The 21,046-nt window shown below is 39.4% G+C and overlaps 1 protein-coding gene across 4 annotated transcripts in view; it reads right to left on the bottom strand.

Annotated features, from left to right (window-relative positions):
- Positions 1 to 217: 217 nt before the first annotated feature.
- Positions 218 to 21,046, bottom strand: part of LOC109407762 (RNA-binding protein Musashi homolog Rbp6) — a 1,431,211-nt gene continuing 1,410,382 nt past the window's right edge. For all 4 annotated transcript variants that reach the window (XM_062853969.1, XM_062853971.1, XM_062853970.1 and 1 more), the window contains one exon: positions 218 to 5,822. In XM_062853969.1, coding sequence (XP_062709953.1) covers positions 5,781 to 5,822 — 42 coding nt within the window. In that variant the 3' untranslated portion in view covers positions 218 to 5,780. The remainder of the gene's footprint in view (positions 5,823 to 21,046) is intronic.

The raw sequence follows: 21,046 nt of genomic DNA on the forward strand, positions 1-21,046 counted from the left end.
AAAATGACTGCGTAGCCGTTAACGAAGAGAGTCAACCATACAGTCGTATTTCAATAGCAATATTTTTTACAGTGTAAACAAACATCTAAGACCTATAATGATATACTTACCAATAACTTACCATTATTTATATATATAAACAGCATATGCGTCGACTTTCAAGCCTCATGGAAATGTGATATAAATAAACGAAAAACACAAAACAAGAAAAGACCCATTCTCGTTGTTAAGTTGCTATAATAGTTGTTATATTTCAAAGCATCGTTGACCTAATCCAACTCTGTCAAAGTTGAGCGAACGTTTTTCTTTTTTTGTAACTTAAACTCACACACATGGTTGTTTGTTTGCTTGTGTTAGTTTTACATGGATAGTTGTTATTGATTTCGCCCCAAAACACGCTTTCACGCTTCTTCTCTTTTTTGTTTTGCTCTCTGGTTGTTCTACATTTCCTCTTCTTCTCTTTGCGCTAGATTCAAAATTTGTCACAAATGTAGGTTTCCGCACCCTAGGGGCGGGCACACCCGGGCTTCACCGGGCGCTTGTTTTTTTTGTGGTTTTTGTTTTGCTCTTCAGTTAATTCGTAATTGACACGTAGGCAGCGCGCAAGTTGCTTTGCTGTTTTCTTTTTTATTCTTCTTTCTCTGAAATGGAATGTGGTCTAGATTGAACCTTTTTTTCTTACGATTTTCAAAACGAAAAACCTAACGAATGGAATTTTAAGTCTCAGAGTTTGGTATTTACAAAACAGTCCAATTGAGGGTGCCAATCTGTTGGGGGATGAATACGCCGGGACTGCTGTCTAGGATGAAAGGCTGTTTTCGTTTTTTTTTTTTCAAAATATTTCCTATATTTACACTCTGGTTCAATCTACAAAAAGTTTAACTCCGATGGTTCATTTCCGGAAGCGGGCCGTTCCAGATCCGTTGCAGTTTCGGAGATGAACCGTTCCTTCAGAAGAAAACAGTACAACTGGCAATAATTGTAATAGTTAGGGTGATGTTTTTTTTTGTCAATAATATAGTAGGTATCAATAAAATGTGTTTCTGGATGACATTTGTGTCTTTTTCGTAAATACATCGCTTACAACTTTGCTCAATAAGTGTATATCATTTTCTTCTATACAGGAGTAATCTCTCGGTTACTCATATGCTTTGGTCCATATATTCTTTTAAATTATTACTGTTCTTTTATGTTTAGCATCCATTGAGTTTGTTGTTTTGAAGCTGTGAAAAGTTTATTGTTTGTTTTTTATAATATATGCGATGCGTGGTTTTGGGAGAGCATTACGAGATTATTTCAAATTAAACAGTTTGATCGGTTAGATGTTTGGCTTCGGTTTGAATAGCGCTTTGTCTTAGTTATTAGATTGAAATGAAAATGCACACGGATATTTTTAAAAGTTTGATTCCTATCGGGGTGCTGATTTGCTATGGATGCTGCAAAAGGTTGCTCATAGTTTGTATGTTTTGAAATACATTTAAATATGGTTGTATATGTATAAATGTGTTTATTGATCTTGTTTTGTATCTTTCATCTGTTATTATTCATTTACCCAAAAAGTACAAGTGTTTTAAAGTTAATTATACCCTGTTGAAATATGTTTTAATTAAATATCATTCTGTGTTATGTTTTTTTTTCGACTAAAAGTCGGTGTTTGTATGGGTGTTTGCGTTTAGAAAACAAGACCTTTAGCAGGTGACACTTTCTTGTATATATAATTGCCTTTATTTAAGTGTTCATGCTTCGATGGTTTATCACAAAAATAAATATTTAATATCAAATAAAATTAGTTATCTAACTAAGAGTTAGTGTTTGCTTTTCATTTATTTGAGAGTTTCACAGTAAGTGCCAGCCTAACATTCAAATATGTCGTACCAAATGAAAAATTAAACAGAATTCGTGTCATCTCAAATAACAAGAAGTTACATGCTTTGCACTCAGAAAAATAAATACGCTGCTAATCTACGTCAGTAACAAAAACACGTCAACATGATTACAAATACAGTGATTGAACAGCGACAAAAAGTGGATGTTTTAAAGCACAAAGTAGGCACTGATTCGATAGTGGAAGCTGAGCTGAGAGACGGTCCAATAACAAGTGAATTCATAGCAGGCTTCGATTGATCAACTCATTACGAACATATTCGTCACGGTATTTACAAACAAGGTTTCCAAATGTAATTTTCAAAGCAGTCTACCTTGTTTCTGTACTCTGTGAGACACATAAGAAACAAAAAATTGATAAAGCTTTCAACCCGAAACAAATCACCGTTGAAACGATGACAACTCGAATGGGAATTCGGTTGTTGTCATCGCTTCGAATTGAACGACATAACATAGCACAACATTGCAAAATTTGAGACTAACCAAAGCAGGAGCTAATCCAATTTCAACGTTCTCGTCACAGACAATTGTCTGTGTTCTCGTTATAATCTCCCACTTTGGTTCGTCACAGAACGTAATTTATAAACAGATATAAAAATGATCATAAAACGGCTGAAATCCAATCAGAACAAACAATTAAACGGCAGAAAATAATCAAAACTCAACTTACCGGCTCTAACTTCTTCGGTCTAATCCGACAATGACTCGATCCGCGCACGATCCACGTTTGACAGTTCGTTGACGCGCGACGAAAGCAAACCCGAACCAAAAGAGCGACTTCCGAACCGCCTCGGAGCCATTCAGCCTCCAATGAGAACAAAGAGATAAAGTGAGGGCGGCGAGACCAAGCCCCAAGCAACGAATTCGGATACGTTCCCAGCTCAACTTCGGCTGCGCGTACGAAGGGATTTTCTTTTCTATGCTTTTGTTTTCGGAGATTGCACTCAAACAAATAGACACGTTCGAGTCATGTGCTGTATGCGCTTGAATCGGACGTGTCAGTTCGGTGGAGTGTGGAAGGGCCAGCAACGGAAAATGCGACAAATTCAGGTGAACAAAAAGGAAACGGGAAGAGGGGGCAAATAAAGAAAACACTAGTTTGTTTCTTGATGTGTGTTAATTAATTATTATTCTCCTCTTTCACCTTGTTGTTTTTTTGCTCCAATTTCTTTCGTCTCATTTTCTAGCTGTGTTTTGGTTGCGTCACATTCTGTCCCACTTTATTTTGACAGTGCGCACTTACGCTGCTTGTTGTTTTATTTCTGTTTTGCTGCAATGGTATTCTCTTGTTCTTCCAGTAATTAATCGTATTTTCTTTTCATTTTGCTTTATGTTATAATAATTCACAATAATAAACTGGGTTTGCTCGTGTGTTGGTTTGTTTTCAAATGTCCTTTTTTTTTGTTTCCAAGTTTACTTTTTATTGTGAGTGATTTTTGTTTGCTGTTGTTTCCTTACGTAGATGTGTTTGTGAGAAAGTGAGAGATTTTTGCCGATTGATCCAAACTGACACCAGATTATCGTTTCCGATTGGATGTTTTTTTTTTCGAAAATAATTGGGTTCATCCAAGTTACGAGTTTCTATCGAAAGATCTTTCTACCAGGGATGTGTTTGTATGTTTTCACATTTTCAGTATAATTTGCTTAGTGTTTTCACATTCGTTTCTTGTTTGTTTTGGTTTCCTCTTAATTGAAATAATTCACTCACATAAATCCGTGTTCACCATGGCTGCACATTTAAATTTGTTTAGGTTTGGTTGGTTTGGTTTGCATTCTAGTGTGTTTTGTTTGGTTTGCGTCCAAGTTCTCTTCACTTGAATTTTTTTTCTTCTGTTCATGAGTTTGTCTGAATGATAAAAATTAATTTATAATAATTTTATTATCATAGTATTTGTTTTAAATATTTGTATTATTTTATTTATTTAATTTAAATTTCAATATAATTTATATTTAACTAAGTTTTTTGTTTTTTTTCTTTGAATTACGCTTTCTTTAATTCATATATTTCATGTATTTATAATAATTTACATTCTCATTAAATTTATCTTCTTCTTTCATTCTTGTTTTGGATAGCTGCTTTTTACCTTTCAAGTGTAAAAAATATCCAAAGTATTTATCTGTTCACAATTTTCCTTGTTTTTTTTTAATTTACTTAATTCTTTTCTAATGATGGTTCTCGTTCTCATTATTTTAATTTTTGGGTTTTACTTACTGCATTACTTGTAGTAACAATTATTATTGCATTTTCCATTTTCTTCACATTTCAATTTCGTACACAATTTTGCTTTCCATTTGCCAATATGTCTATGCTTGTTTGACGTTTTGTGTTTTATTTTATGCATTATTTCCTGTTTTTCTCGAGTGCGACTAAATAAACTGCTGCAGCTGTTTCAAAAGTTTTCTGAATAGATTTAATAAAGTGAAATACAAGCCTTGCTTTTCTCCAGAGTCAAACAAACTTCCTGTCAATCTACTGGTTTAGTGCCCTTGCGTTCAGAACCATTCCGGACGCACGGCACGTGTAGAATGTATTACATTTTAAAATGAGGAATAGTTGGTGCTAAAAACTGGTCGCTGCCTGTGATGGCGCGCAAAAAAGTTAGCTTTCCTTTCGTTTAATGTTCCTGTCTCCATTCCATATTAATAAATATATATACCTAAGACCACTAGCTTCTGCAGCTGGCTTCGCGCCAGCTTTTCTGCTTATTCTCCCTCCATTACCTTTACACGTTTGGTTAATTCTCTTAAAAAGTAAAAATTATCATATCTGCTTTAATAGATGGTTGCTTGCAGCAAAAAACGAAACGGAAACGTAATAAGTTTTGCTTAATTATTGTAGTGTGTGTTGTTTTTGAGAACGGACTTCGGCATTCATCCGTTGGTTTTTGTTTTTTTTTGTGTTTGTGTAAACATTTTTTTTTAATTGTATTTCTTTAAGGTATTCGGCTGTCTGCTGTCCGCCTACTATTTTAGTCAATAATTGTAGTTGAAGGTTAAAATTAAGTAAATATAAAGAGAATAACAAATATTTTATCGAAACAAATTAGCTCATTTCTTTGCTTCTTAATAGCGTCTTAAACAATGATGCACTTTTTGTGTTTTTGTTTTGTTTGTTGTTTGGGTTGTTTGCTTATCTAAAATATATGTACGTGTGTTTGTGTTAGTAGAATTCTTCATTGAATCAGTTTATCTTATCCTGTCCTTTAGCATTATTATCATTTTGTGTAATGTGTTTCCGATAGAATTCATCAGCCGCTCGACACTTTCCCTTTGTCTCGTTCCATCAACTTAGCCCTTTATATTTTGCCTCTCAACCACTTTTCAAATTCTCAACAGTTAGCCTACTGCGCCCTAACACATCCCTAAGAACAATCGCCTTCACCAACACACTCTCGCAAATCCATTGATCAAACTGCGCCACCTTTCATCCTATTCCATCGTCGTCAGGCAGAGCCTATTGCAAAGGTGGGATTTTTGTTCTGCAAGTTTTGTCTTCCTCTACGATCCTAACCTCAACCTAACTTAACAAGTTGGCATCCCAAAACAAGAAACAAACCTAACACACACTCACATTGCCGACTGATAAATGAGAACATTTTGACGCGGGCACACGCACCCAAACATACATACGGTCAAACTGGGCAGCGCCGTGGTTGACGTTTCGGCTGACTGTTCCGTTCCATCATAGCTCTTTCCAAATTTGGCGGCTGTCATTCACGTCGTCGACGTTTGCTTGGGTTATTTTGTTTTGTTGCTTGCTGTTTGTTTATTTTGGTTGTTGCTGTTGATGCTTGCTGCTCTCCTGTCTCTCTCTCTAACTTTGGGCCAAATGGAAATTATACCCCGTTCCAAAATAATAGCGACGATGGTGATCATATATTGCTTGCTAGTTTATTTCAATGGTAGCCATTGGTGAACGCCGCGGGAATCAGTTGGCCCTATGGAAGAAGAAAATGTGATGATTAGATAGTGCCCGATAATTTCAAAAATAGTTCCCCTTTCGCTTTGACATATGTTCATCCAACCCCATCCGAAGGAGATTAAAATTGTGAACAGATTGATTGATTTATCTAAATTGTGAAAAGAAGCAAGCCCATATGCGAGAGCGGAATAGAGTTCAGATCAACGCCATCAAGCGACGGAGATGGCCAAGTGGCTCCGTAGCTTGTAGGAATAAGGCGCTCGTCGAGCGGACTGAGAGTCATAAGTTCGATTCCTACCGGATTTCTCTTTGTAATTTAAATCTCAATTTGTTCATCAAACACGTGTTTCTATGGCCTACATCAATCAGTGTAATCGAACGGTAAAATAATAAGGCAAACGTATCTGAATTGTCACATCCAATCCAAGAACATAGAAACCCAAAAAAACGTCAGTTCCTCTCACTCGAAAGCGCGAAAACGCATCCAAAACGTTTGCAGTCGGAAAATTGAAAATCCCATTCGTGGTCGGTGGTAGGTTGTTAACTCTGCCGGAAAACTTGCTGCTGCTGGCGGCTGTTGATTCGACTGACGTCATCGTTTTCCGCTTCGGATTACCCGCACCACAATCGCAATTAATTCCTCTGCTCTAGTTATAAGCCCGTCCTAGCGAGTTTTAGAGTAGCGTCATTCATTAGATGAATTGTTTGACATCATGCAAAGAGCAAGCGGAAAATAATATCAGTCTTCACCCTCAGAAACCAAGTCAAGGTCTAATCCATTCTCAGTCACGATTTGGACAACTTTAATTTTGTCTCGTACACACTAGATATCAAAGAGCACATGAGCATGTTCAGTTCAACGCGCGAATGCCGTATACGCGACCTTCTTCAATTCAAATGGAGTTTTGCTCATGTGTGAGCTTGCCGGCTGTTCGGGCTCTAAAGATGTCGATCATCAATATTAATTTCTATTCCCGATCAGCCTAGATAGCCGTGTAGTGGCGGTAGCAGTTCCCTCAACTGGCTAAGAATATCACTACGGATTGCCTGATCCGGTGGTAAAAGTCCACCAAACAGGCGACCCCTAATTCATGGTGTCAAGCGTACCGTGCCTAGGATTTTTTTTTTTTTTAGTTTTTATTAATGTGTATTTTAACTGAAATGCTAATTCTACACTCACTTAGGAATGAATGGTTAGGGTGGTCTAATAAAAACTTAACCGTGAACGGAGCCTGTGGAGTACCAGGGCACCCTCCACAGTATTTTGCCCTTACTGTGTTAAACGGAGCAATGACGCAATGGACCTTATTTGTCTCCGGGATAATCGGCCACTTTTCTTACGTCTCAATTCCGAGGCTTAATAAAAGTGGGTAAATGAAATTTGTTATGGCAGGAATTAAGTTCGTACAGGTAAACCTTCATCACGCAAAAGGTGCTTCTGCTGTGTTGAGTCGAAGGTTTAAAAAAGAAGGATTGGAAGTGGCGCTTATTCAAGAGCCATGGTCCAATAAACGAAAGATTCTTGGAGTTCTGACACAAAATAGTAAACTATTTTATGATGGGCAACAAGATTCTCCCAGAACCGCTGTCTTAGTACGCAAAACGTTAAAATGCTATCCCATTACATTGTTGCGGTCATGGTAGAGGTACCAACCACTAGGGGTAAAACTGAGATCGCTGTGGCTTCAGCTTACTTTCCTGGTGATGTTCCTGAGGTACCTCCTCCTGAGATCGCATCATTTGTTCAATTCTGTAAAGAAAACAACAAATCGTTTATCATTGGCTGTGACGCCAATGCGCATCACACGATTTGGGGTAGTACGGATATTATCTCACTAGTCACTATTAGAGTATCTGTCTTCCAACAATATAGACATTTGCAATAATGGTGATAAACCAACTTTCTCAAATGTAATCTGACAAGAGATCTTGGATCTAACACTGTGCAATGCTGCAATCTTTGACAAGATCACAAACTGGCACGTGTCAGATGAGATTTCTCTATCTGATCATAAACACATAATCTTCAATTGGAGTGGTGGAGATTATTCTAGAACCGCATTTAGAAATCGCAGGAGGACAAACTGGGATCAATATGTAGAATTACGCATTCATTTATAATGGGAGAAACTATTGACTCAACCCAAAAGTTAGAATCATTTTCTCAAAGGGTAAATGAAAGTATCATCAATTCCTTTAACAGCAGTTGTCCCACCATACAATCGTCTTCTACTAGAGACGTGCCATGGTGGAACTTTAAACTGGATCGCCTTAGAAAATTTTCTCGTAAATGTTCAATAGAGTGAAACAAACGGGAGATTGGACTCAGTACAGGAAAGCCCTGACTGATTACAGCAACGAAATACGATCGAACGAAATCGAAAAGAAAATCTTGGATGCTGACATGTGAAAACATAAACAGCACTCCTGTAGTTGCAAGACTACAGAAAACGCTTGCAAAAGATCATTCAAATGAATTGGGAAACCTGAAGCGCGACGATGGAACTTTTACCAAAACTCCACGTGAAACTTTGGATTTAATGACGGAAACCCATTTTCCAGGTTCGGCTCTAAGTGTGGATTCCAATGATACTATATCTCTGGAAGGTGAAGGATGTCCTAGTATAAACTCTTCGGAGTCAACTAGTACAATAAACACCGCCTCAGATTTAGCTGATGAGATCTTCACGAAGGCCAGAGTGGAAAATGCAATTAGATCTCTTCAGCCTTTTAAATCTGCAGGAGTTGATGGAATATTGCCAGCACTGATTCAAAATGGAGAAGCGGTGTTGGTTCCATCACTAATTGAGATGTTCAAGGCTAGTTTAAGATTGAATTACGTTCCATCAAAATGGAGACTTGTAAAAGTTATCTTTATACCAAAAAAGCGGAAGCGAGACAAGACGCATCACAAAGCATACAGGCCAATTAGTCTTTCTTCAGTTTTGTAGAAGACTATGGAAAAGGTTTTGAAGGATTTTATCAATTCTTCTTACATAAAAGAGCATCCCCTATCTGACTTCCAGTTTGCTTATCAATCTGGTAAGTCAACGGTTACGGCACTTCATTCGCTAGTAAAGAGAAATTACCTCTGAGCTGGGAAGTTCTTCTATAACAGTAAGGGCAACGAAAGGTTGCCCTCAAGGAGGAGTCCCTTCACCCCCAATGTGGTCCTTAGTTGTAGACGATCTTCTAAGAAGCTTGAAGGGAAAAGGTTTCGGAGTTGTGGGCTTTGCAGACGATATAGTCAGAGGGAATGCAAAAGGCCCTAAACTATACACATTCATGGTATATTAAGGAGGGCCTTTGCATCAACCCGTCAAAAGTCGTAATTGTCCCTTTCACTAGGAGAAGGAAGATCAACCTAAAAGCTTTTCGGCTTGGAGGGATACAAATTCATCCTTGTGATCGAGTCAAATACTTAGGTTTGATACTGGATGCTAAACTGAACTGGAATGCTCAAATTGAGTCCGTGATCGGTAAGGCAACAAGTGCGTTCTGGTTATGTTCCAAAACTATTGGCAGGAAGTGGGGCTTGAAACCAAAAATGATAATGTGGATTTATACTGCCATAATCCGCCCAAAAGTGACGTATGCTTCGTTTGTCTGGTGGCCAAAAACAAAAGAGGCTACCACGCAATCAAAGCTTGCGAAAATTCAACGTCTTGCGTCCATTGCTGTTACAGGAGCGATGCGAAGCACTCCATCAAAAGCTTTAGATGTGATTCTCAATCTACTACCTTTGCACGAGTACGTGCAATTAGAAGCAGAAAAGGAATTGCTGAGACTTGAACGAGTTGAAAAGTTTATGCCAGGTGATCTTGTAGGTCACCTGAGCATTTCACAATACTTCCAAAATAGGCCAGTAATGAAAATGATTAAAGACTGGATGAAACCTGTGGAGAACCATGATGTTCCCTACAAGTTACACGAAACAACTCGTGCAGATTGGGAAGTCGGAGGTCCCACTGTTCGTCAAGGATCAATCAAATTCTATACAGATGACTCAAAAGTTGGAATAAAAACGGGAGCAGGAGCCTACGGCCTTGGAGTACAAACTTCAGTGACGATGGGACACAATCCTACGGTGTTTCAAGCAGAGATTCTTGCTATTTTGAAATGCGCAAATATCTGCCTTGAGAGAAAATACAGATATGCAAATATTTGTATTTTCTCAGATAGTCAAGCTGCACTAAAAGCATTGTGCGCTTACAAATGTACTTCAAAGCTTGTCTGGGAATGCATTATTTCACTGCGCAGGCTGTGTCAAGGGAATTCAGTAAACTTATACTGGGTTCCAGGTCACTGTGGCATTGAAGGGAATGAAATGGCAGACGAGCTTGCTAAAAGTGGTTCCAATTTACAGTTTGCTGACCCAGAACCATTCTGTGGTATATCAAACTGTACAATAAAAATAGACCTGAAATGCTGGGCTGAGCAGAGGGTGATATCCAATTGGATGGATGTCAAAAATTGCAATCAGTCAAAACAATTTATAACACCAAATGCTTATAAAACCAAAAAGCTATTAGAGCTCAACAAGAGAACTCTATGTACATACACTGGCCTAGTAACTGGACACTGCTCGAGCAGGTATCACTTGAAAAATATTGGCCATATTCAGAGTGATATCTGTCGTTTCTGTAATACGGAACGTGAAACCTCGGAACATCTGCTTTGCAGTTGTGGTGCTTTATACACGCGCAGGCAAAGATTTCTAAATAGTGGTTGATTGCAACCCAGTGAGATCTGGTCTGCAGAACCTGGGAAGGTCTTGGAGTTTATCAATTCCATTGCACCTGACTGGGAGACGACGCGTCGTTGCAGAAGCTGATTACTTGACACATGGTAATTAGCTGGCTAGATGCGAATATCAAAACGGGACATGCCACAAAAGTTCAGCCTATTGGACGCAGTGGCTTAATTTCCCCAACAGGGGAGGAAAAAAAATGTGTGAGCTTCTGTTCTAAAATGTTGTCCTTATTATTCGTTTGATAGTATCCTACACCTGAGTTTTAAAAAGAGAGTAAAATTCTTAAAATAATACTTATTTTGTAACACGAAAGACTATTTCTTGGATTAAGACAACTTCAAAAATGTTTCAGGGTATTTGAAGGATTTCGTTTTGCAAAATCCTTACCTTTCGATTGTTTTAAATTATTTTACTGTGAAACGCTGGCTGTCGGCCTCAAAATTTTCCAAAAAGCCTAGGATGTTCAAATTTATTTAACCTTTCAGGACGTGCGCCATCAACCAACCGAAACTGCACCTCGCTCGCGCTGTATACGACGAGCGAGGATTTTTGATAGTGTTGTACTTTTTACAACAGCGTGCGTCCTGAAGAGTTAACTTTTTTTTTTAATTTTTCATCGTTTTTAAAAGCAAGCAGAGGGAACCATTTTTTTATATTTATGGTTGATTTTGAAAAGCATTCCACTTGCGATTCATGTGAGACCCCTACAGCAATTTTAGAATATCTCAATGTAATTTTTTTAATATGAGTAGTTTTGAGAATTAAAACAAAATTTGCAGGAAATGAACATAATATTTCAAAAATTCTTTTACACAACTTTGAAATTATTCGAAAAAAAAAACCTGGTAGCAATTTCAGGAGCCTCCAAAAGTTACCCGGTTATTTTTTATTGCTTCAAGAACTTTTAAAAAAATATATGCAGAGGTTACATTAAAACAATGTAAAAAATCATCAAAAATAACAAAATGGACATACCTACTTGTTAGAATCTCAAAATGGCCGTCACAATGACCGACCTCGACACTTACTCGCGATTTTGAGCGCACGAATCGCTTATTTTAAGCTTATTGCAAGTGAACAAAAACGAAATATGCACTGTTGTTTGAAGGTTGCTTCTTGAGATTTGTGCGCCTGGAGCGGGATTTCAAGAATTACAATATTTCCCTGTTCAAAAGTTTGAAAAATTTGATTTCGCTTTTTTTCTCATTGTCTTTTGCCTCATAAACCTTCCTTGGGTGAAATCTACCATTTCAGAATAAAGAGGACTTAATTTGGAAGTTCCGTTCGCTAGTTATGAGTGGTTCCACGCATTTTTATATTTGTAGAAAAAAAAATGAAAACTGATAAGCATCATAGAAAAAAATTGCTAAAAATTAGGAAGTAGGGAAATTTACGTACTTTCGGCCGTTTTTGTTCTCTTCGTCATGTTAATCTTAGAGTTGGCCTCGAATGCTTTCCAAACAAGCTGAGTTTTATACCCAAATTTCAGGAAATTTAGCCTACACAAACCATCCATGACGAAGGGAACAAACCTGCCGATTATTTCCCATTATTTCAAAAGTAAATTTGAAATTAAAAACGGAGAATTCCTGATGATACCATCAGGAATTTCTCCGAGGATTTCCTTTAGAGGTTCCTACAAGGATTTCTCCTGGATTTGTTCAAGGATTCTTTAAAATGTATCTTTAGAAACTCCAAAGAATCCTCCTGGAAGTTTTCCGAATATCCGAATATTTATCCAAGGATTCACCTAAAGCCTCACATGTGGAGCCTCGTAGCCGTGCGGTTTGGGCCACCAAGCTTATAATCGCACCATGCTATGGGGTGAGGATTCGATTCCCGCTTCGGACGATGAAACTTTTCGTGAGAATAGTTTCTTCCCCGTTTCCACTGGTGCATGCTCCGTTGTCCGTTATCTAGTGTTAAGTTTAACCTTCCGAAGGTGCTCAAAAAAAGTTACGTTTAAGGTGTTCGGGTCATATTGACCCGGATTTGGTACAATGATTTCACAGTCATTTCTCAATAAAATAATAAAGTTTTTGTACTCAAAATTATCGTTAGGGCTTAAATTTTGTGGATCCGGCTCTAAACTAAGGTTTGGTTGGATGTGGCCACTTGGAACCGACGCCAGAGGGACCATGGTTTGGCCATTTTTGCAGGAGGGTATTTTTCGCAATAAGTTATGCGAAATGCAGCTGATTTGAATGTTTGGAGTGCTAAATGTACCGGAAAAGCAGCATCGAACTGCCCCAACCACTAAGCTAACTGACCAGATGAGTTTTGGCTATCAGGTGGCCACGGGACTAAATCTTGAGGCCTCGGAACGGCTTCCCGGAGACCCCCGATAGGTGACCATTTTACAAATATGGTGAATCCATGCCGTGCGACATATCAAAAGTTGCAGAATTTTATGGAGAATACATCAGTGACCATGTCAGAAGCCAGAAGCAAGATTGGCCACTTGGTGGTCCCGGAACCGATTCCCGGGACCCCGGAAATGTGGCCAATTCTCCTAGTTTATATGAGCTTGCCGTATGGCACATCGAAATTCATAGAACTTTATTGAAAATTCACCAGTCATCAAACCAGCAACTGCAGACAACATTGTCTGCTTGGTGATCTCGGAACAGGTTCCCAGGGCCGGTTCCGAGGCCACCGGAAATGTGGTCAATTCTCGATTTTTTTTTTACTATGCCGTGCGACATATCTAAATTTGCAGAATTTTGTTGCGAATATATCAGTGGCCACATCAGATACGAAAAGCAGGATTGGTCACTTAGTGGTCCTGGAACAGGTTCCCGGTAACCGGTTCCCAGCACTCTGAAAGTGTGGCCAATTCTCGCAGTTTGTATGACCTTGCCGTATGGCACATCAACATTCTCAGAACATCATGTGTAGGTAATTCATCAGTCATCAAACAAGCAACAGGAAACAACATTGTCCACTTGGTGGTCCCGGAGCCGGTTCCCAGGACCGGTTCCAAGGACCCCCAAAGTGTGATCAATTCTCGATTTTTTTTACCATGCCGTGCGAATTTTTCAGAATTTTGATTCGAATGTATCGGTGGCCACATCAGGCACGAAAAGCAGGATTGGCCACTTAGTGGTCCCGGAACAGGTTCCCGGGACCGGTTTTCAAAACCCCGGAAATGTGGTCAATTCTTGAAAATTCAATTGAAATTTGCAGAATTTTGATGCGAATCCATCAGTGCTCACATCAGATATCAGAGGCAGGATTAGCCCCTTGGTGGTCCCGGAACCGGTTCCAGGACCCCGGAAATGTGGCCAATTCTCGCAGATTGTATGACCTTACCATATGGCACATCGAAATTTGCAGAATTTCATAGATAATTCATTAGTCATCAAACCAGCAATTGAAAACAACATTGTTCGCTAGGCGGTCCCGGAACCGGTTCCCAGGGCCGGTTCCGAGGACCCCGGAAATGAGAAGAATATTCTTTTTTTTTACCATGCCGTGCGATGCATCTACATTTGCAGAATTTTGTTTGCGAATATATCAGTGGCCACATCAGATACGAAAAGCAGCATAGGCCACTTGGAGGTCGCGGACCTGGTTCCGGAGGCTCCGGAAATGGTGCCAACTCTCACATTTTGTACGACCATCCCATGTGGCACATCAAAATTCGCAGAATTTCATAGATAATTCATCAGTTATCAAACCAGCAACTGAAGAAAACGTTGTCCACCTGGTGGTTCCAGAACAGGTTCCCGGGACCGGTTTTCAAAATCCCGGAAATGTGATCAATTCATGCATTTTCTATGATCATGTTGTCTGATGTATCAAAATTTGCAGAATTTTGACGTTCACATCAGATATCAGAAGCAGGATTAGCCACTTGGTGGTCCCAAAACCGGTTCCCAGTACCGGTTCCCGAGGCCCCGAAAATGTGACCAATTCCCTGATTTTGTATGACCCTGCCATGTGGCGCATCAAAATTCGTTGAATTTCATGGATAATTTTCCAGTTATCAAACCAGCTACTGAAGAGAACATTGTCCCCCAAGTGGACCCTGATCCGGTTCCCTGGCCTCCTAGCATTATGCCAGTTCTCGCATTTTCAATAACCATGCCGTCCGATATACAACAATTTCCAGACTCTTTGGAGAATGCATAAGTTTTCGAGCCAGCTACGGGAAGCTACATTGTTCACTTGGTAGTCCCAGAATATGAGGACCCCGGATATGTAATAAATTATTTTATTGACTATGGTAATACCACAGAGAAACAGACGTAACACCTTGAACGATTTTCATGGAAATCCATCGCCCAGTTCACACTACCATCACCTGGTGGAAAAGTTGCACGAATCACTGTGCTGTGCAATATCGTCAACAGAAGACGCTAATGTGAAACGTCAAACGCACAGAAAAACGATGCGCGCACCTCTGGTTGTGAAATCCATAACTATGAAAATTTGCCTATGTTCCCCTATGTTGTTTTGCCTATGTTCCCCTCGTTCTCCACATTGACCTGCAACCTGAGGCGCCATTCTCACCAAAAAATAGGACAATACCAACACTGAATATCCCGAGCAGCTATCTCATTGGTTCCTTGTGTGAGTGAAGCTGATTTGGCGATACTAATGTAGCAACTGCTGGCGATTAATCAAGCTCAAGCTCATGGCACATCAAAATTTTCAGACTTTCATCAATATTCAGAATGTAAAAGAAAGTTAGCATGTTAGTACTACATGGAAATATTCGCCACCTAGCGGCGTAGGACCCAGTTTCCGGAAAGTTGGAAATGCAGCAAATTTGCACATTCCACATAAATGTGGGTTTAAGGTGAACTATCCATTCATTCAAATTTCGCTGGGAACTGCGACAAGGTGACGGACATTCGCCTGAAACACGAAGCAGCAAAGGTCGCAGTGGCAGTGAATGCGGCACAAACAAAGTACATGCTGGTAGGCAGAACAGAACACGACCGGATCCGTCTAGGCAGTAATGTAACGAAATACAGGGATACCTTCGAGGAGTTGGATAAATTCGTCTACATCGGATCTTTACTGACAGCTGTCAACAAAATTAGTCGTGCAATTCGAGCGCGTACCATCAGTGTAAGTAGCTGCGGTCTAAAAGATTCACTCACGCACCAAATGTACCATGAACAAAACGCCAATAAGACCGGTGGTCCTCTATGGACACGAGACACGGATCATGCTTGAGTGGAACCTGCAAGTATTTGGAGTTTCGACCGTTGCGTACTAATCTTCGGCGGTGTGAAGTAGAAGGGTGAGTGGTGGTAAAGGATGAATCACGAGCTCGTTGCACTGTACGGTGAACCCAGTATTCAGAAGGTGGACAAAGCCGGAAGTATACAATGAGCAGGGTATATTGCAAGAGTGCTGGACAACAACCCTGCAAATTTGGTGATCGGGTTAGCACAAAAATTGACAACATTTCTCCGAGAACCGGTTCCGGGACCATCAGGTGGACAATGATGTTTCCAGTTGTTCGATAATTGATGAACTATCTATGAAATTCTATGAATTTTGATAAGTCTCACGGCACATTCCAGGTGTCCAGGGAACCGGGTTTCGAACCATCTAGTGGACAATCCTGTTTTTGGCATTCAACTTGGCCACTGATGTATTCGCATCAAAATTCTGCAACTCTTGATAGATCGGACAGCGTGATCAAAGACATTGCGGGAATTGAGCACTTTTCCGGGGTCCTGGTAATCGCTTCCGCGACTACTAGGTGGACAATGTTGTTTCCCGTAGTTGACTTGAAAACTGATGAATTCATTATAAAATTCTGAGAATTTTGATGTGCCGCACGAGATGGTCATACAAAATGCGAGAATTGGCCACATTCTCGGGGTCCTGGGAACAGGTTCCAGGACCACCAAGTGGCTAAGTCTGCCTCTGATACTTGATGTGAGCATCAAAATTCTGCACATTTCGATGCATCGGACAGCATGATCATAGAAAATGCGAGAATTGACCTCATTGCCGAGGTCTTGAGAACCGGTCCCGGGAACCTGTTCCGGAACCTCCAGGTAGATAATGTTGTCTTCAGTTGCTGGTTTGATAACTGATGAATTATCTATGAAATTCTGCGAATTTTGATGTGCCACATGAGATGGTCATACACAATGCGAGAACTGGCCACATTTCCGGGGCCTCCGGATCCGGATCCGGGACCTCCAAGTGGCCATTCCTGCTTTTCGTATCTGATGTGGCCACTGATATATTCGTATCAAAATTCTGAAAAATTCGCACGGCATGGTAAAAAAATTCGAGAATTGATCACACTGGGAACCGGCTCCGGGACCACCAAGCGGACAATGTTGTTTCCTGTTGCTTGTTGGATGACTGATGACCTACACATGATGTTCTGAGAATTTTGATGTGCCATACGGCAAGGTCATACAAACTGCGAGAATTGGCCACATTTTCGGAGTCCTGGGAACCGGTTACCGGGAACCTGTTCCAGGACCACTAAGTGGCCAATCCTGCTTTTCGTATCTGATGTGGCCACTGATATATTCGCAACAAAATTGTGCAAATTTAGATATGTCGCACGGCATAGTAAAAATAAATCGAGAATTGACCACATTTCCGGGGGCCTCGGAACCGGCCCTGGGAACCGGTTCCGAGATCACCAAGCGGACAATGTTGTCTGCAGTTGATGACTGGTGAATTTTCAATGAAATTCTGCGAATTTAGATGTGCCATACGGCAAGCTCATATAAACTGCGAGAATTGGCCACATTTCCGGGGTCCCGGGAATCGGTTCCGGGACCACCAACTGGCCAATCTTGCTTCTGGCTTCTGACATGGTCACTGATGTATTCTCCATAAAATTCTGCAACTTTTGATATGTCGCACGGCATGGATTCACCATATTTGTAAAATGGTCACCTATCGGGGGTCTCCGGGAAGCCGTTCTGAGGCCTCAAGATTTAGTCCCGTGGCCACCTGATAGCCAAAACTCATCTGGTCAGTTAGCTTAGTGGTTGGGGCAGTTTGATGCTGCTTTTCCGGTGCATTTAGCACTCCAAACATTCAAATCAGCTGCATTTCGCATAACTTATTGCGAAAAATACCCTCCTGCAAAAATGGCCAAACCATGGTCCCTCTGGCGTCGGTTCCAAGTGGCCACATCCAACCGAACCTTAGTTTTGAGCCGGATCCACAAAATTTAAGCCCTAACGATAATTTTGAGTACAAAAACTTTATTATTTTATTGAGAAATGACTGTGAAATCGTTGTACCAAATCCGGGTCAATATGACCCGAACACCTTAAACGTAACTTTTTTTGTCCAGCCCTTCAGAAACGACCAAAATAATCGGTCAAAATTTTAAAAATAAGTTTTTGGCAAAAGATTTAAAGTCACAAAGTTTCAAAGCTATAGCAAATCAGGATCAAAAGATATTGCGCCTGAAAAGTGCGATCCGGGTCATATTGACCCGAACACCGTAGGAAGGTTAAAACAGTCTGTACAGCCGAAAGCTGAAGACGTTGTCCATGTCTTTTAAAAATCTATGAGGATTCTTTCAATTTAACCGATGAATCTTCTCCTAAAGCAACATAAAATATTCAATAATTTTTCCAAAGAATCCTCCAAAAAATACATTCTTGTGTGGGGAACCCTCTTGCCATTTCTCTTTAAGTAGTTAATATGACGATTTCTTGCAAAATTTCTCCCAGAACTACTTCAAAATTGTATGTGAGGATTTCTTCAAGAATGCATACAGAAAATATTTCAAGAATTCTTCTAGATCTCTAGAAGTTTCAGCAAAAACATATCTTCATAAATACTGCTAATAATTTATCCGACGAGTTTTTAAAAAGTTTCCCTAAAATCACCAAACATAATCCTGCATTGGTATTTTTCATTGTTTCAAGAAATCTTTCAAACAGTCCTCTAGAAACTTCTGAGCGGATGCTTTAAAAACACTTCGAGGAGTCCTGAAGAAAGTCTATTGAGAAGATCTTCGGAAAATTGGTTTTCAAGAAGTTCATACGACGATCCCTCTGAAACTTTTTCGGGGTTTCAATCAAATGACTTTGCGATGGTTTCTACATTTTTTTCATCCAGCAATTTCTCTTGATTTCTTTAGATATTTGTCCTGAGAAGTCCTTCTAACCAACCATTTCACCAGAAATTTTCGCCGATAATTCCACTTGGAACTCTCATGATGATGATTCTTCCAGAAGTTCCTGCAAAGATTCTTTAAAATGTTTTTTAAGTTTTTTTTTGGGATTCCTAAGAAGACCGCTTCCGAACTTTCTCCGATGTTTGCTCAAAGTTTTCAAAAGAGTTTCTCAGATCATTCTCTAGGAATTGCTCAGAGGATTCTTCGAGCTATATACCCGGGTAGAGGTAAAGTACTGACGATCAAAACATGATATTGGTTTGATTGATATAAGAGATAAAAGATCTGAAAATAATATCTGAAAAATGTTCCTGGAACATCTGAACAATATCAAAATTTGATATTTCAAGATCATACGAATAGCTCGCTGCTATTGGTTAGATCTTACAAAATCTAAATTTGATTTGATGATGATGTTCCTGGAGTAAATTTTTGATTTTATTTTTAGATCTTTTATCTCTTATGTCAATCAAACCCATATCACTTTTTGATCTCAATATCAAAATATGCTATTATTGAGCTCTTTTTCTCTACTCGGGTATCTAATATTTCTGCTGGTAGTGGGACTCCTCAAATAGTCCAGTTTTTTTTATTTTGAAAAATGTTTATTTCTAAATTTTATTCGGAAGAGTATCTTTTCTGAACCATTTTACATTTTTAGTTGCTCAACACCCGCAATAAAACCAAAAAAGTATCAATTTGAGAAAACTGTTCCGCTAACCCGCTCTAGACCTGAATGCATTTTTACAAATTTATGAATAGTTTCCATTAACAAAAAGAGTTGAACATTTTGTGCCGCTAATTACACCAAAACGGCGAAATTTGTAAAATAAAATTTTAGAAATTGCTTTCATGACAAAAAAGGATGTCCTCTACACTTTTCATATTTCAGGAGCGTTCGATGGATTTTCAAGGGATTTCAGAGGAATTTTAGAGATGTTACAGCGGTGTTCATGGGGTTTCAGGGGCGCTGCAGTGCAGTTCCAGTGGATTTCAGGTGAAATCCAGGGGATTCCAGGGGAATTCCAATGATTTTAAGGACAAACATCTTAAAATCCCGCTTCAACAGTGCATCAGAACTTCAGATGCACAAATCTCAGGGAGCAAGCTTCAAACAACAGTGCATTTTGTTGTTCTGTTCTTGCCACCAGGGTGCGATGACGTCACGTTTTCGATTCCCGCATCTTGTACCAATGTTTAGGGAACTCAAATGCATTGTCAATGGGGGAACCCAATTGATGTTGGCTGCAAACAATCCTATTGGCTGGGAATAAGGATGTCATATACGTGGTTCTTGCTCACTCGTAATAAGCTTAAAATAAGAAGATCAGGCTTTGTTTACGAAGAGATTTGTGCGCTAGAAATCGTGAGTAGGTGCCAAAGTCGGCCATTATTGTGGCGGCCATTTTGGTATTCTAACAAGTCTGTCCTTAATCCTAGTAGGATATACGCCATCGTGATACATAAAACCTAATATCTTAGGAGGGTTCTATGATAAAGGTCGAAGGTCAAAAGGTCAAACAGAATAAGGTCGACGGTGTGTGAAGAATTAGCCTAAGTTTAAATTCACGAACAAAAAGAAATTAAAAAAAAAATAATAAGGTCGACGGTCAAAAGATCGAAAGGATAAAAAGTCGAAGGGTCAAAAGGTCGACTGAAACAAAAGGTCGAAAACACCAGTGGTCAAAATGTCGAAATAAAAAAAAAGATGACAAAAGGTCGAAAATACAAGATGTTGAAAGGTCAAAATTTCAGGGGCATTTCAGAGGATTTCAAGGGTGTTCCAGGGGCTTTCTGAAGGGGTTTGTGGGGCTTCCCGTTTATGTTAGCACCGACCAATAAATAATCCATTAAATTCTTGAACCTTGCCTAACGTCTCATGGCCAATTTGCTATCAACTACTTATTCATAAATTAGCTTGCATATAATGTAAACAATATTGTAAAAGTACTACAATTTTCTCAAAATAATAAGATTGCCCCTGGAATGTCCCTGAATTCAATTTTCAGCACACATGCATAGGATGTTTTTCAGGCAGTTTTTGGCGTTTCAGTCAGACCAATATTAATGACAGATTCCCTGAGGAAGATCTAATAAGGATTCAAACGTTGGAAGAAGAACACATGTGACCCCTGAAAAGACTGAAACGTCAAAAACTACGCAAAAAAGTCTTCAAAACAGTCGTCGACAATACAATAAACATAGGATGGTCGAAAATTATGATTTAACTGTAGGTTTTCATTCGAAAACTCGAACAATTTTTTTTGCAATCCAAATCAAATAATGTGCTCAAAGTACGATTGACCAAAAACTTCTAAATTGAGATGAATGTACATAGCTTTAGAATATCGACCAAAAT

Source organism: Aedes albopictus, chromosome 2 (assembly GCF_035046485.1).
Source record: "Aedes albopictus strain Foshan chromosome 2, AalbF5, whole genome shotgun sequence".
In the NCBI taxonomy this organism is placed as follows: Eukaryota; Metazoa; Arthropoda; class Insecta; order Diptera; family Culicidae; genus Aedes; species Aedes albopictus.